The sequence below is a fragment of the Mastomys coucha genome, unplaced genomic scaffold, assembly GCF_008632895.1.
Source record: "Mastomys coucha isolate ucsf_1 unplaced genomic scaffold, UCSF_Mcou_1 pScaffold12, whole genome shotgun sequence".
Taxonomy (NCBI): Eukaryota; Metazoa; Chordata; class Mammalia; order Rodentia; family Muridae; genus Mastomys; species Mastomys coucha.
In genome coordinates, this window is record NW_022196894.1 from 7073500 (window position 1) to 7089845 (window position 16346).

Sequence of the window (16346 nt, forward strand, 5' to 3'; positions counted from 1 at the left end):
ACATTGGATTTCATTGTAATAAGGCTGTACTTCAATGACCCTCACATCACCAAAGGATTTTACCTCCAGTGAAGCTAAGCTGAGAGTTGACAGTTCTGTTGCGCCAAGGAATGAATTGTAGTCACGATTTTTGGATACAGAATTTCTGCTATGGTCAAAACTATTTGACTTGAGTGAGTGATTTATTCTCAGGCCACAGAGAACAGTGTGTGTGTGTTTTAAAGAAACCAAAATTTGGGAAGGAATCAGATACCTCATCTGTAACAAGCAACATAATTTTTGAACAAAGAATCCTTCTTGTTCTTGTTTGGGTGTTTCACCTGTGGCCATGGACAGCCACTGATGAGAGGAGTCACTGTGTCCATCCTAGAGACACCGGCCCTTCTGGGTACTCTCCACACCTGGTGGTTGTGGTGGCAAAGAGGCATCATTTCCTCCTCACATCTGAGGGTGGTTTGTAGAGCATGCGGATGGTGCGTGATTAGCAGATCTTAATGGGCCTGACTGCTGACTACTTACTGGATTCTCAGCACCTGGAAGGCCTTCCTTGTATCCCGCAAGAAAAATTTTGAAATGTCACTGATGAGGAGATGTTCTTAATGATTTACAGTTTCTTGCTTTTAGCTTTGGATGAGAGAATTTATTAAATATATACCAAGCAGAATCAAAAGAATCAATAGCAAGTAGTAGATAGAGAAGGATCAGCTAGATGGCAAACATCATCCAGCAGGGACTGTATGCAACATTCAGTAGAGACCACTGGAGTAGCCTGACTGTGAGAGCAAACAAAAGCAACATCATATCAAGGACTTACAGTACTCAGCAGAAATGGACTGCTGTGCCTCATTGAGGTAGCCAGCAGTGGTTTCCCAGTGAGAGTTCTGGGTGGAACAGGCGCCCCCTCAGGTGAGGCTTCCAAGAAAAAGAGAAATAAGAGCAGACAGTTGTCATCTAATTGGGAGTGTATAGTCATCCAGCAGCAGTGGCTGGGAAGGCTGAAGCAGACTAGACCTCCAGGAGCATTCATGAAGGAGCCCTAGCTTCCTGTTTCTTCAGTAGACATTTTTATATCATGGGATAAGCAACAGTAATGTTGGTTGGAAATAATTGACCTTTTTTTAGCTGTTTTCAAGGGCACAGTATTCTTACTCTTGGGCTGTTTATTGTCCTTCCCTATCCCTGAGACAGAGAGAAGAGGCCAGCTCGTTCCAGACAAGGGTTTCGGAGGACACTTGAAATAAGCATGTTAGAGTCTGGATCAGGAGAGCCCTCCAGACTCCCAGAGCTCGCTTTCATCAGGCTTAAACTCCATGTAACAATCCACCAACATAATGTAGAAGGAAAAGGTCACATTAAACAGCTGCATTTCCTGGGATTGGTAGTGCAAGCCTACAGTCTCACTTCTAGATGCTGAGGCAGGAGGATCAAGAGTTCAAGGCTTGACTGGGCTGCAGAGTGAGACTTTGTCTCAATAAAAAGGAAAGAGGGCAGGGAAATAGGACCATGGTAAGGTTTATTCTCTCAAACTGTTGAGAGGCTGGTAGTCATGACTGAGTTCATGACTTGGATTCGCTCTACTGCAAGCAGAGCCCAGCTGCTGAGCACATGTCTCAGACGCTTAATCCTCACTTTGAGCATTTACTGAGTACTTATACATTATAGCAGCTGTTGTGCTGGCACTGGGGAACCCAGAATGAATAAGACACGTGTCTCCATCCTAATTCTCTGGGATGAAGGCCAGACAGCTAATGAACATACACCTTTAGATATAAGACCTGTGTCTGAAGGACCGGAGACAGCTTCAGGAGTTGACATGAGGAAGACCTCTTGAAGGAGGTAGCCTTGGGCCTGCAAACTCAGGTCAGGGAACGGAGTTTTTGAAGAACTGGTGGCTAGGGGCAGGGGAGGCTAGGCTATGGAGCTGTCAGAGGGGCTGTTTTTAGCTTCATAAAAGGCATGACATTTCTTGTCTCATGCTTATTTTCTAGATATCAAAATAGTGTTATGTCGCTATCCAGCAGCAACATTAAGGAGTGGGTTACCTGGAAATATGGAGTTAGAAAGAAGAGCAGCAGCAAGAGAGAGTTAGGGAAAAGATAGAGTGGCCACAGATATACCTACCCACGAGGAAGGTACCTTAAAACATTAGACAGAAGCCTTTTAATACTCAGCCATCTTGAACCTTTAATGCCCTCCTTTGTTCCCCCAACAGGTATAATACCTGGGGCAAAACCACTCCCCCCAAATACGTCAGCATGTCAGTCCAATCAGCGACTTCCTTGTTTCTCTGTGGAGGTGGAGCTTTCGAATGTAACTGGAACCAGGTTGGAGGCGTGGCAAATAGCAGGAGATGGGCAGAGAGGTGTGGTTATCAGAGGCAGGCTTCAAACCAGGATACAGTGTTATGCCCTAGTCTATCCAGGGTCCTAGAGGTAGAATGTTTGTCCCTCTAGGATTGCTAGTATTGAGCCTGAACCCAGTACAGTTCCTACCCTGGCTCTTTCATAGGCTGTGATCCTCATGTCCAGGTAGATAAGATGTAAGAACACAGTGTCCTGGACTGACAGAAGTAATGGCCAGTACTGTCTTAGAGTTGATGATGCTTCCTTAGAAAGCATGATGGGTAAAGCGCCTTCCCTAAGAAATTCTAGTCAGCTGCTTAGCATGTCATTCTTTAATGAGTTCCTTGGATTGATTGAAGAGGCTAGTTTGAAATTCATTAATCTTATAGACATTTATTTGCTCTTGTTTAAATGAGAGAGACAGTTGCTGGCAGGGCGCTAGAGCTAGGCTGGGAATGGGAAGGAGAGGATGACCTCAGGTGGAAAGAACAAGAAATGATGCTAGTTCCCTGTAGCCCTGATCATAGGTCCTAGGCTACTCCCCAGAAAGTACTATCATGATGTCACATGCTGCCTGTCTGAGAGCAAGGTGCTAAGCATGGACCCTGGAGTCTCTGAGCTCTGTGAGTCCTCACTGGTTCCAGGGGATGGCGTTTCATCAAGTTAAATCCTTGCACCTTTAGTACTGCAGCTAGCCCCCCACCCCCCGCTGTTAACAGACATAGCCCCCATTAAACAAGTCACACATTCTGGGAGCATGACTGGGTTTGGGTTCAGTAGCTCATCCTGCTCGACTTCTTGGCATGGCACATCTGTGCCCATCATCACCCCAGTGTTTATGCCATGTAATGTTCACTTGTTGAGCACCTTCTTTTGGAATGAGAATAGTCTTGCCATGGCCTGTGGAAAGTCAGGTGCTGTGGTGCCTTTGGTTATATAGTAGGGGTAAACCTATGCCACTGTGGCCTCTGTAATTTTTAGTTTCTGTATATATTAAATCCAAATGCAAAAGAAGGACTAGAATGTTGTTAGCCCAATGACCAAATACTTGTGCGGTGTGTATGAGGCCCTAAGTTCAACTCCAGCTCTACTAAAAGACCTAAAAACAAATAAAATTCATAAGCTTTTGGTCTAAATAGTACTTGCTTTTCCTGTTAGCCAGAGGTATACTTGACATGCTATTTATTGGTTTGTAGACTAGGTCTCTCCAAGTAGCCTACACTGGCCTTGAACTAGTCCTCCTACCTCAGCCTCTCATGTGCTGGGATTATAAGTTTGCACCACCACACACAGATTATGGCTCAGTTTTTCCCACAGTGCTTCTAGAAGCTGGCCTGTTGGGTAACACAGCAAGTGCTATGGGAAGGAGCAGAGGTTTGGTAGACACTGGATTCCATTCTGGCTCCCCCTGTTACAGTGTGAGGTGGCCAGAGGCAAGCTCCTGCACAAATGTGCAAGATCCTCCTAGCAGTGTGGGGCTCTCACTAGCATTAGGAGAAAAGTACTCCCAGAAACACTGACAGAGGTGGCAGTCTCCTGTACTTCTCAGCAGCCCTCGGGGAGAAGCTGATAGGATGGCTCTTGGGATGATGTGGAAGTTGAGGCCTACAGGGGGGATAGTGGTGAGCAGTAGCCATGGCTTGGCCCTTACCAGGGAGGTGGACCTTACTAGGTGGTTCCCAGAGGCTTTGAATTCTAGGTCCTGTCTATCCTGGCCTAAAGTGGGGGCTTGTGTGGTCAGTCAACAGCTCAGTAAGTGTATTTATTCCCCATTGAGCCATGTTACAAGTCTGGACTTCAGTCTTTGTCATCTACATGGATTCCCACTACAGCCACGGCTAACCAGAGTTTCCTAACCCTTCCTCATCCATGAGCCTTCTCTACATGTTTCCAGCTATTGCTAGATGATTATATTTTTACAGACATAAATTTCCCCATTCTCTGCACCCTACCCCCACTCAATACCTGGCTATACAGAAAAGTAGATTTCCTTGGAAAGTTCTTAAATTCTTTTTTCTTTCTTTTTTTTTCTTTGTAGAGACAGGGTTTGGTCATGTACTTCTGGCTGGCTTGGAACTTACTATGTAGACCAAGCTAGCCTTGAACTAATAGAGATCTCTCTGCCTCTGCCTTCTGAGAGCTGTGATTAAAGGTGTGTACCATTACACCCATCTGAATTCATCCTTTAAAAAAACTTGTTTGGTTTTGTTTTTGGGAATTTCCCACAGTGAGCCCCACTCCTCCTCATGCATTAATTCCTGCAGTTGATTTTCCTCTTTGTGTTTCTTTTGTGGCTGGGGAGGGAAGGGTGGCTGCTGCACTATGTGTGAACTGTTGGCTACTCTGAAGGAGCTTCTCTCTGTTTGCCTGCCTCCCTCCCTCCCTCCCTCCCTCCCTCCCTTCTTTCCTTCCTTCCTTCCCCTCCCCCTTGGTGAGCTAGCCAAGAGTACTCACAAAGCTACTGGGCAAGGGTTCTACCACTGAACTACAGGTCCAAATCTGAAGGAACTGTATATCCATGATTTCATTTGGTTCTAGAAGGCCAGAACTTCTCTGCATGCATTTCAGGCAAAAAGATGAGGTAGTTGTACTGGCCTTCAGACTGCTGGCAGCCCCAGGCCCTTCCGTTACTTTCCTTTCTTCTGCCAGTTGTCGTGAATATTAAAGCCACTTTGAGTTTAGGGAAGACTTGTCACAGCCCTCCTTGTGGATCTCTGTCCTTAACTTGTAGCACACAGGTGTTTGGTATATGTTCAGCTTCAGTGTCTGCCCCTGTGTCTGCTAGCCCTCTCACTGTGTGGCATGCTTTAAAACTCACTGCAGATAGGTAGTGATGGGTGGGAGCAAGGCGCTTTATCTTGGGATCATCTTCAGTAGAGTACAAGCCCAGAACTGCACCTGATCACACTGCATCCTGCTTGAGCTCTGATGGATGCTGTCTGTCAAGTGGTACATGCTCAGAATGCCCAATCTCCAACTCTGCAATATATTATCTTGGTTTCCTGGATAGTAGAATCATATTTCAATTTATCTGCCCTTTTTGTGGTTGAATAATCCAAAATGGGCAAATAAAAATGAATGTTTGGATTTGGATGCTAATTTAGCTCTCAAATGGGTTTTGATTTAGACATTATTGAAATTAATTTGTTTTCCTTGAGCACATTCCACTTATTGGCAAGGTACAGTGTCCCTCCCCCTCCAGAATATACTTGTTGGCTCTTGGGATAAATTTGTAAGATAGATAATCCATACCGAGATAATGGAAAAGTTTATTCTAAATCATGCCTTAAATGACAAATTGATGTCTGAACATTTAGAGTCTGGAAAGATAAACACTTCAATCAAAATCCTGACCCAGACAAATCCATTTTCTTTTGTCTTTTCTCATTTTTTAGATGAATTTGTTTGCATGGATATACTACTTTTTCCCTCTGAGATAGAATCTTATTCTACCCAGGCTGGCTTTAAGTTGCATTGTTCAAGTGATTTTCATGCCCCAATCTCCCCAAGTGTGTACCCCATGTGCTCAGCATATGCCCCATTCCTCCACCTTGTCTGAGAAAGGGCCTCTTATGTAGAACAGGTTGGCTTGAACTTAGATTGTGGCTGAGAATAGCTCGAACTTTTGGTCCTCCTGCCTCTATCTCTCAAGTGCTGCCATTACTACATGTGCTATCTCCAGATTACATGTTTTTTTTTTTTTTTAAAGCTGAGGTGGCTTTGCTGTTTGTCGAAGCACTGGGGCTTTGGTGCTGACAGAGCGTCTGCAGTTCCACAGCCTAAGCAATTGAACAAATTCAAGCCTCGGTTTTCTCACCTGTAAAATGAATCCATAATTTCTGCATATCATGGTTATGAGGAGTTTATGGGAGTATAGGACATGAGCCCTGGTGACTGGGGCCTTTCTTGTTCTCTGAGACCTCTGCCTCCCCTAGACCTTTTTCCCTGGAGATGGTTTGGCTTTGGCTCATTGCTGACTGTCTTAGTTAAGCTTCCATTGCTGTGAAGAGACACCATGACCAAGGCAGCTCTTATAAAAGACGGCTTACAGTTTCAGGGGTTCAGTCCGTATCATCATCATGGTGGGAAGCATGGCAACATGCAGGCAGACATGGTGCTGGGAGAGCTGAAAATTCTGCCTCTTGATCTGGAGGCAGCCGGGAGGAGACTAGCTTCCACAGGGAGGCTTCTCATTCACCCTGGGCAAAGCCTTAACTTCACAGTCCTCAAAGCCCACCTCCACAGCGACACACTTCCTTCAACAAGGCCACACCTCCTAACAGTGCCAGTTCCCAAGGTTCAAGCATATTCAGACCACCACACTGACACTTAACAAGTTCCCCTACAAGGAGAGCTGGCACATGACCACATCTGGGCCCTTCGCCCTTTCTGTCTGTTACTTGCTTCTGTAATAGCAAGGTGTGCTGCTAATTGTGGTTCCTTAGCCATATAGTATTTTACTGACTGTAAGTAAAAGTTAATAAGATGGCCATAATGATACATGCCTGCAATCCTATTGCTTAGGAGGCAGAGGCAGAAAGATCTCCTACATAGCACGTTTGGGCCATTTGAAACCTGCCTCAATTCCTCCCCCTCAAAAAATGTTAATAACAATACCAGTTTACTCTTGCTGTGACTCTTGCTGTGCAGGGAGTGGATAGATCTGAGGCTCTGCTGCCTCCTGCTTGGTGGCCTTGGGCAGACCATTCTCTACTTCTAAACTGCTTCCTCACCTATATGATAAGGATGGCAATGCTCTTGGGGTTGAGTGAGATGCTATACTCTGAGCTCTCAGGCATAGACAGAGCACACCAGAGTTTTTGCCATGTTGACAGGCATGTTTAGAGTGCATAGAGCTGGCATGGTAAAAGGCAGCCCTTTTTGTGCACATGTGTACATGCATGTTCTTAAATGTGGTACTGAGGAGAGGACCTAGGGCCTCATCCATACCAGGCAAGTGCTCTACCATCAGCTACATGTCAGGTCTTCCTTTCTTCTTGAGATAGAATCTCACTAAGTTATTCAGATTGTTCTGGAACTCACTCTGTAGCCCAAGCTGACCTTGAACTTGTGATCATTTTGTCTGTGCCTCTCAAGTAGTCTTCTCCACCAGGCCTAGAATAGCAAGCCATAAATGGTGCTAATGTTTTAGCCATTTGCTAGTGAAGGGGAGAGTGTTGGTAATAGTCCTGCCACCAACTCAGGAGTAGTGTTAGTTGTTTTAGAAGTAACTTGCTAAGGTATTACCTCTGGCAGCTCATGGCATCCATTGAGATTCTAGCATCCTGATTCATTCATTGCTTTTCTTGGACTCATATAGGCCAAACCCAGCATCCGGTGCTTCATTAAGCCCACTGAGACACTCGAGCGGTCCCTTGAGATGAACAAGCACAAGGGCAAGAAGCGGATGCAAAAGAGACCCAACTACAAAAACGTTGGGGAGGAGGAAGATGAGGAGAGAGGGTCTGCTGAAGATGCCCAGGAAGACGCTGAGAAGACTAAAGGTACAGAGGGTGGTTCAAAAAGCATGAAGACAAGTGGGGAGCGTGAAGGTGAGTGTACCTGGGAACGAATGGCCCCTTCACCCACGCCAGCCCCTGCAGCCATTGAGGCTTTGTGTCCTGTCTTTCTCCTACTCCGCGTGTGTCCCTGGGGTGCTTCTGCTCTCTCAGCACCCACCAGTGTACCTCATTCTGGACAGCCCAGCCATTTAGAGGCAGTTTGGGCTATGTCACAACAGAGTTTGGGATGTCACTGAAAGTCCCATCTTTTATAACCTGGAGCAAGGTTTCCTATCCTTAGAAAGCTAGCACACATCATAGCCACCACCGTATAGTGCATTACCAGATTAAATCACACAGTCACCTGGCCACCTCACAACAGCTCTAGGCTCTTAGGAAAAGTGGTGGTACCTGCCATTGCTGCTGCCGCCGCTATTGTTACCACCTCCATTCACCATTATGGCTGCTATTCCTATTCCTGCTAACTTGGGGGTAGGATTTGTGTTCAGTACACTGTGGGAAGGAAAGAGGGCCCAGGTTTGGTAAGACAGTATGTTTTTGATAGCTGATGGATTTTTGCAGTCACAAATTAAATACAGCCTCCTCTAGGTTCTGTACCTGGGCTCTACAGGTCCCATCTGTTCAGAGTGAGGCACAATTGTGTGGTGTGTATGCGCTCAGTGAACAGAAACCTGCCTTCTCTTCTCACCCTGGCAGGATTATCCGCCTTCCTCACCTCTCCCTGTCTGGTGTAGATGCTGAATCCTTCTGGAGAACATTTGGTCTAGGGTTCAAAACACTTCAAGTAGCCAGTTGCTTGTATCAGAGACCAGGCTGTTTCCGCTCAGAGCCTCTAGCTGAAGCCTTGGTGTTGGTGTCAATGGGACTCTGCTTGGTAGTGCTGGGTCAGAGTTTACTGGCTGGAAGGAAGATCCCACACCTCCTTGGACAAATGCAACCTCTTTGGAGCATCCCAGCTAAGAGTAGTCCAGCCTTATGGGCCCTGGGCTAAGACCTAAGTGGCTGGCACAGTCATACAGAGCTTTACACTAACCACTGACTAGAGTAGTGGTTCTTAACCTTCTTAATGCTGTGACCCTTTAATACAATTCCTCATGCTGTGCTGACCCCAACCATAACATTATTGTCATTGCTACTTCACAATTGTAATTGTGCTACTGTTGTGAATCATAATGTAAATAACTGTGTCTTAGGTGACTTCTGGGAAAGGGTCATCTGACCCCCAAAGTAGTCATAACCCACAGGTCGAGAACCACTGGACTAGGGGCTTGTTTGCTTTTGAGAGCTGTACATAGGTCTACAGCCAGCACATACCCTGTCATCCCAGCCTGTTGGCCGCTGGAATGACTATCATGGATGGCAGTTGTCAGTGAATACCACAATCACATGTCAGTCTAAAATGTCTAGCCAAAATGTCTCCTGGTGGCCTACTCTTCCTAAGGCTGAGGTCTCTAGCCTGCTTTTGTTTGTGTACATTGTGCTTTATGGTTTACTTGGTACATTCAATTCATTTGTGGTCTGGAAACCTTTGCTTATAAGTATCAGTTTGGCAGTAAGTTTAAGGGACAAACATGAGGTAAGTCACACTCGCTTATTTTCAGTTATGTTAAGGATTTTACTAGCTGGGAAGAAGGTCTAGCCATGGTGCAGTGACATGGGGTGGGATGGGTAGATGGATGTCTATATCTTGTTTTGCACAATGTGTTCTAGTCAAGTCATCTTGGAAAGATGTTCCTGCTTTTGTTCCAGGCCTTGAGAGATGCTTTTAGAGAGCCACAGCTGTGACGAACAGCAGTATGGACAGGGCAGGCTTGGCCCCAGACCCTAACCTAATCATCAGCCAGCTAGCTCAGTCCCAGCACAAAGTGGCTATAGGGCAGCTTACTGAGGCTGCTCTTATCTCTTAGAGGGTGCTGGGCTTGGAGCATGGCCTCTGGTGCTGAGGCAGGCCCCTGCACCGGGAAGACACTGTCTCCCACCTCCCAACATGGCTTTCCCAGGCTACACAGACAGATTATGCCAAACAGGACCCCAGGATTTCCCCAGAGGCTAGCTTAAGCAGCTGACATAGACTTCATAGCTCAGCCAGGTGTGGTCCCAGTGACTCCTGTGGCCATTTTGCTGCCTTGTTATTTCTCAAACACACTAATCATTCCAAAACATGATGGATTGTCATCTTCCCACTCAGCTCACCATAAATATATAACACCCACAGGCCTTGCTAGTCTACTTATATTCTAAAGCTTATATATATATATGTGATCCTTTAGGCTTAGATTTGAAGGTGCTGTTAATGAATGTTTTCTCTTCATCCTGCATCTGTGTTTGGGCAAAAGCAACAACTGTGAAATCCTGACCCTTGGTGTCAGTTCCCTCATTACTATAGAGTTATGCAGGGACCCATTGCCAGGTGTGGGTCATGGAGCAGCAGTTTTTTCCTAAGCTCTGAAGTGTGTGTATCAGCAGCAGGGATGAGAGTGCTGGGTGCTGGGCCCCAGCTTTCCCCTTCCCCCTGCTGTGCTGAGGTGGCTAAGTGCTTGCTTCTTCCTCCTGTCACTCCTCCTCCAAGCTCCTTTTATTGGGCCTGCATGGAGGAGGTGACTAACAGTTGGGCTGCATGGAGGAGGTGACTAACAGTGTGCTTGTGCCTCCTAATTCAGAGGTGTTGGCACCCCCCCCCCATGTCTGCTGTCCCTGTTCTGGTGGCAAAGAAGTCTCCACATAGAAAGGTAGGGTAAAACAGAAGACTAAAAGGGGCATCTCAAGAGGAACAGTTTGCCACAGCTGATGTGAATGTTGAATGATTAGGGCTTTGTTTTGTTTTGTTCTGTTTTTATAAAGTAACACCCAGAATTCACACTTTTGTGTTTAAGCCCAGACACTGAAGGTATTAGAAATGAATGTGTGGTTCTGAACCATCTTCATCCATCTCCAGCTTACAAAGAAATTTGTACTCTCTCAGTTCTCAAGTCCTGGGTGACTTGTTCCAAGGCCACAAGATTACAGCCTCCAATTTCTGCAGAAATGGTCTGTTAAAAGAAAGACAAAGGATACCATCACTCCTCGACTGAAGAAGCTCTGCCCAAGAAGCCAGGCAGCCCCCACACACGTTTGTTTCTTAGCTGGCCCTTATTTGAAGGGACATCCATCTGCTTTTGGACTTGCTTAGAGCAGTAACTTAATAATGAGTCTTGGCAGAAAGGCAGAGGAGCCCTATACCTCCTGGGAACAGCAGGGCTGGGCCACTGGATTTGCCTACAGAACAACTAGGAATTAGTTGGCTAACCCAACCTTCCCAACTCTCTCCCTAGAATCCCACATGGGCCTGTAGTGGTGGCAGAGGCAAGCCTAACAGCCTAGTCAGCTGGGTTGAGGGGTCTCCGGGGCCTTGATCCTCAGCTTTGTCTCTAAAAGTCCCTGCAGGAATGAAGTGGAACCTGGCCTCACTCTTGACTTTCTTTGGTATATTGAAACATGAGTCCTAGTTTTGTCTTGAGCCACATTGTATTTCCTGGTAAGTTGAAACTCTACAGCACATGTCCACCTGTGGAGGGTCTTTCTGATGCTCAACCTGAGGCTGTTACAGTAAGATTTCCCATGTTGTAGCATTCTGCTTGTGACACATTAGCAGCCCAAATTAAGATGGAGGGCAGAGGCATAGAGGTACGCTCTGGGCCTATACCATCAACAGTTTCTCTAGACCTTTCTTCTTTTCTCTGTTCCTGGTATGTATCTGTGTTCATGTCTATGCATATAGACCACAACACACATGTTGAGAATGTTGGGATCAGAGAACAGGGTTAGTGTCTGTCCTCGCCCTCCACTTTGTAGGCAGGCTTTTTAACTTTTGCTGCTGTGTATGCCAGGCAGGCTGGCTTGCTGGGGATTCTCCTGTCTCTGTCTTATTTCATGATGGGAGCATGAGGATTGCAGAGTATGCTATTGCATCTGGCTTTACCTGTGCTTTGAAGTGTGCGAGCTGGCAGTGTTAAGGGTCCCTGTCTTGTGTAACTATCTCCAGAATTCTTTGCATCTTGCAAAACTGAGGGATTCAAACTCAGGTCATCACACTTGCATGACAACTGTTTTACCCACAAACCATTTCCCTAGCCCAGCAGGGTTCATTTCTGCGTGTAAGCATGTGGGTCAGTGAGAAAGAGATTTGATAGCTTCCCTCCCCCCACCACCTCCCATTACGTAGTAGGGAGATTTTTGCCTGTGCCTTTCATACATACTTAACAAGAGAAGTATAGAGGTAAGTTAGGGCAATCCCTCTAAAAGTCATATGCCCAGAAAACCACTGTATGCAGGAGAGGTACCGGTAAGCAAAGGAGGGGCATACTCCTGCCAGCCCCTGCTATTGCCTTGGACAATTTCACCTTGAAACACTGTTCCAGAGTCAGCCAATCACAGCCCTCTGTGGTTACCTAGGTAACCAGCAGCACTTCTTTCCCCTTCCCTTGACCTTCCTATGAAGGCCTGCCTTTCTCCCTTCCTCTCCATTGTCTGTCTGTCTGTGGTGTCTGGAATACAGAATCCAGATTGAAGAAATCCTTGAATTATGAAGTCAAAAACTGCTGGGATGTGGTGCCTGCCATTTCCCCAAAGAGCCCGTCCTGTCACCTACCAGATATGACTCCTTCTAGGCGAGTTAGGGAGTTAGTTCTGTCAGAGGCTGGGGGAGCTCCAGGATACGCCAGAGTTGTCACATCAAGAAATCAATGTCTTTGTGTCCTGACCTTTACGGTTCTCCCGGTACTGTCATCACTTACACGGTACCTAGGAGATGAAGGTGTCCTTACCTGCCTTTGGTTCCTGTCTGTCTGTCTGTCTTTTTTCTTCCAACTTCCTCTTCCTCCTCCTCCTCCTCCTCCTCCTCTTCCTTCTCCTCCTCCTCTTCTTCCTCTTCCTCCTCCTCCTCCTCCTCCTCCTCTTCCTTCTCTTCCTCCTCTTCTTCCTCTTCCTCCTCCTCCTCCTCCTTCTCCTCCTTCTCTTTTGCTTCTTTTTTATTGTGGTAAGATTCTAGCAAATGAAACCTCATTAATTTGAAGCGTGAGAGTCTGCAGTGCTAAGGGGTCCATCTTGTATGTCCATCACCATCATTTCTAGAACTCTTTGCATCCTACAGAACTGAGACTCTACCTGTTAAACAACTCCTATTCTCCCCGCCCCCACCCACTGCAGCCATCATTCTCTACCTGTTGCCATGGCACAGCTACTCTTCTGTACAGACCCTTATAAGATCCTACAGGAGCTGAGGAGATAGCCCATGCGGTGACATGCTTGCTGAGCTTAACCTCCAGAAGCTCTGTATTTTTATTTTTTATTTTATTTTATTTTAGAAAATGACACACTTGTAACTTCAGTACCATGGAGACAGAGGCAGAGCCCAGCCTATTGCAAGTTCCAGGGCAGTAAGAGACTCTGTCTCCAAAAAGGAGGGAAGGAAGGAAGGAAGAAAGAAAGAAAAGAAAGAAAGAAAGAGAGAAAGGGAGAGAAAGAAAAAAGACAGCACTTGAGGACCAATGCTTAGGGTTGTGTGTGCATTCACACACAGGACAGTTACCTCTCTATCATTGTGATAAAGTACCATGAAGGCCTTATTTGTGTTTATGGTTCCAGAAGGTTAAGAGTCCCTGAGTGTCTCACATTGGGATCCACAGTAAGAGGCAGAAAGAGCTAACTTTTGAAATCTCAAAGCCCAGCCCCAATGACAGACTTCCTCCAAAAGGCCACTTCATCTGAACTAAACAGCCAAACTAGGAAGATTTAAACTACCTTTTGTAAGTATTGGAAGATTTCATCATAAATTCAAATAAAAGTGATAAATACCTAAAATGAAGAGATAAAGATAAAATAAACAGTGAATATGGATTAAATCAGAATAGCTCACAAAGGGACATTATGAAGTAGGAATGAGACTAGCAAACCCTGCTCAACCCCTGTTTAGTTAGGCCTCCCCAACTGTGCACACTCAGCTGTGTGCTCACATTTAGTGCTACAGGCAAGGCAGAAAAATAACTGCTGGGTTGTCTCTGCACCCAGAGCTGCAGGAGATTTCATGGGTAGTTACAGCTTCCCAGACTGGAATAAAGCTAGAAGAAGAAATGTATAACAGTTCCTGAAGATGATTCTCCTGAGTGGCAGGAATAAGTCACTCAGCATCCCAGTCTTTATAATAGTTCTAACATAAAGGGCTACATTTATTTCAGAAGTGATTGTGTCAAAGAATCAAAGTGTTTAGTGTGAACTTCTAAAATAATTTGAATAGATTTTTTTTCTAGGAGGACAGTAGCATTATATAATATGCTAAATTTTCCTGTCCTAAAATTAACTCCCTCAAGATTATTACTGATACACCTTTGTTTTTAAATTTTATTTTTATGTGTATCCCTTTGTGTCTCTGTGGAGGTTGTGCTCCTGAGTGCAGATGTCAATGGAGGAGAGAAGAGTGTATCAGATCCCTGGAGCTGGAATTCCAGCACTTTTGAGCCACCCCTGTCAGTCCTGGGAACTGGACTCAGGTTCTCTACAAGAGCAGTATGAGCTTCTAACTGAACGATCTCTCTGCTGTTTTCTTTTTAAAGATCAAGTTGAGAATTCTTTTTACAAAATGCCTTGAACTACCAACTTTTCAGATTTTGAAATAAACATTCTATATACTAAGAATAATGAGTTGTTGTCTTGGGGATGGGACCCAAGTATGAGTGTGAAATTCACTTATTTTTCATATACTCTTTGTACACAGAGCCTGAAGATTTTTCAGATTTCTTCATTTAATTGTATAGAGGGGTGGGTGTGGGAAGTGAGTGTGGGTGTATATGTAGAGTGTGTATGTATGTAGAGGTCAGAGCACAACTGTAGAGCGAGTTTTTCCTTCCACCTCTTCATGAGTTTTAGGCTTGAACTGCCAGGCTTACATGGCAGGTACCTGTCCTGCCAAGCCATCTCACCAGCCCCTGAAGATAATTGTAAACCATGCTGTGATAATGTTCACAGGAAACCACTTTAAGGTTTAGATTTGGGAATGATTTGAATTTTGCATTTTTGGATTAAAGATTGTGCTAGAGCACATTAGAAACTTGATACATCTTTAACTTTTTCCATTAATTATTTTGTAACAAAACAAAACCAACTCTATTTCTTAAGAGTTCTTAGGATAAAATTCTAAAAGTAGTATTTAGTTCCCAGCTGACTTCTAATTTATTTATTTTGTGGAGCATTTGTTTCTGGGTAATTCCAGGATATATCCAGCGCCTTGTATGCATGGGCAAATGCCCACCCTGACATATGCCTCCAAGCCCCCAGCAGAGCTATGGACTCTTAAATATACTTGTTTTAATGATGATCACAGGAACATAGAGTCCATTGTAGTATTCTTCTGCACCTGTGAACCGTGTACTCATTCATCCTTTCTCTGGACATCTGGTGTGAAAGGACCCTGTGCACAAGCCTCTGCTTGTGTCTGTTAGGGCTTGTGGGAATGCCATGGCTGGCAGGCTGGCAGAAGCAGCTTCTTTCCATTTCACATCCCCTTGTTCCATGTCTCTTCCTTTGGCTCAGATTTCTTTTTTCACTTTCCTGTCTTCATTGGCAGCCTCCTTCTCTATACAGTCGGGGATTTCTGGAAGCAGTTTCCTGCAGATAGACTCTGCCAGTGTTCACTTGTCAGTGGCAATACCTGTCTTATCTCTCCACCAAATAAATCTTGGTTATTGTCCTGGTGTACTTTTGTACAGTCTTTACCCCAAACACAGACAGATGTGCCAGCTGCAACCCTCCTGGGAGCTTTTCTTATTTTGTAGGGAGCTTTACAGTCTCACTGCCCTTGAAGTACCCCAGCATGTGTGGCCTTGTGTTCAGAGAGCAGCTCAGTAGACACATGCTTTTGCTTACAGCTCTGCCAGCACTGTTTCTAAAGGTGGCCTGAGAGACCAGGAGGAGAGTCCCAGGATTTGGAGATCTCTCACAGGACCCTCAGTGTCAGGTGATGGCTGACAGTGTCGGAGATGGTGGCAGTGGCTGTGCAGAGCTGACCTTGTGTGCAAGGCCTTCAGGACATCTCAGGCGGTTAGAGTTCACTTTAAAAATGCACATTAATAGATCTCCTTGTTGATGTATATCTTTACAGAGACTTTGCATTTAACACTGATTTTGAGTTTATAGTAGTAATATTTTAGATGTTACTTAACAATTTCAAATTTAAGAAAAGTCATGAAACAAAAATAATATAAAGACTACTCATTTACCCTTTACTTAGTCTCCTATTTTGCTGTTTTCTACCATTTGCATTTTTATTTGTATTCTTCCCACCCACCCCTTCCTCCCACCCTCTTGCCCAACACATACAAACAAACACATACACACATGAACACACACACACATGCACAGTTGTTGGAGGGATAAGTCACATCTCATTTTCTTTTTCTCCCAGGGCCTCCATGGTTTTTTGCTAAGAACAAGGTGTTCTTTTTTTTTTTTT

The 16346-nt window shown here is 45.2% G+C and overlaps 1 protein-coding gene across 11 annotated transcripts in view; it reads left to right on the forward strand.

Moving 5' to 3' along the window:
• Positions 1-16346, forward strand: part of Clec16a (C-type lectin domain containing 16A) — a 216460-nt gene that overhangs the window by 48132 nt on the left and 151982 nt on the right. For 9 of the 11 annotated variants that reach the window (XM_031362528.1, XM_031362522.1, XM_031362461.1 and 6 more), the window contains one exon: positions 7663-7894. In XM_031362528.1, coding sequence (XP_031218388.1) covers positions 7663-7894 — 232 coding nt within the window. The remainder of the gene's footprint in view (positions 1-7662; positions 7895-16346) is intronic. The other 2 variants (XM_031362484.1, XM_031362472.1) reach the window with 1 other exon arrangement.